At 59.4% G+C, this 254-nt stretch overlaps 1 protein-coding gene across 1 annotated transcript in view; it reads left to right on the top strand.

The window, feature by feature from the left end:
• The window catches only part of PLBD2 (phospholipase B domain containing 2), a gene marked incomplete at its 5' end in the record, with an annotated part of 4,105 nt that overhangs the window by 1,429 nt on the left and 2,422 nt on the right, over positions 1-254 (top strand). The window contains 2 exons of the mRNA XM_010023683.1: positions 10-79; positions 158-252. Coding sequence (XP_010021985.1) covers positions 10-79; positions 158-252 — 165 coding nt within the window. The remainder of the gene's footprint in view (positions 1-9; positions 80-157; positions 253-254) is intronic.

Genomic DNA, 254 nt, shown 5'->3' with positions numbered 1-254 from the left:
CGCGGCACGTGGCCCTCCTACCAGTCTATGCTGCGTGTCATCAAGAAGTACACGCTGCCCTTCCGCACCTCGGATGGTGGTGAGTGAGCTGGGCCAGGGGGCCTGCGTTTGACACCCCCCTTCTGACGCTCCCTTGCTCCTACATCCTGTTTCCCAGGCAATTCTCAGATCCCTGGCAGCATCCAAGTGTTTTCCTCCTACCCCGGCACCATCTTCTCTGGGGATGACTTCTACATCCTCAGCAGCGGGTTGGT

The sequence above is a fragment of the Nestor notabilis genome, unplaced genomic scaffold (assembly GCF_000696875.1).
Source record: "Nestor notabilis isolate BGI_N333 unplaced genomic scaffold, ASM69687v1 scaffold19890, whole genome shotgun sequence".
In the NCBI taxonomy this organism is placed as follows: Eukaryota; Metazoa; Chordata; class Aves; order Psittaciformes; family Psittacidae; genus Nestor; species Nestor notabilis.
The sequence above is the reverse complement of the archived record's forward strand: the minus strand, read 5'-3'. Positions and strand labels throughout refer to the sequence as shown.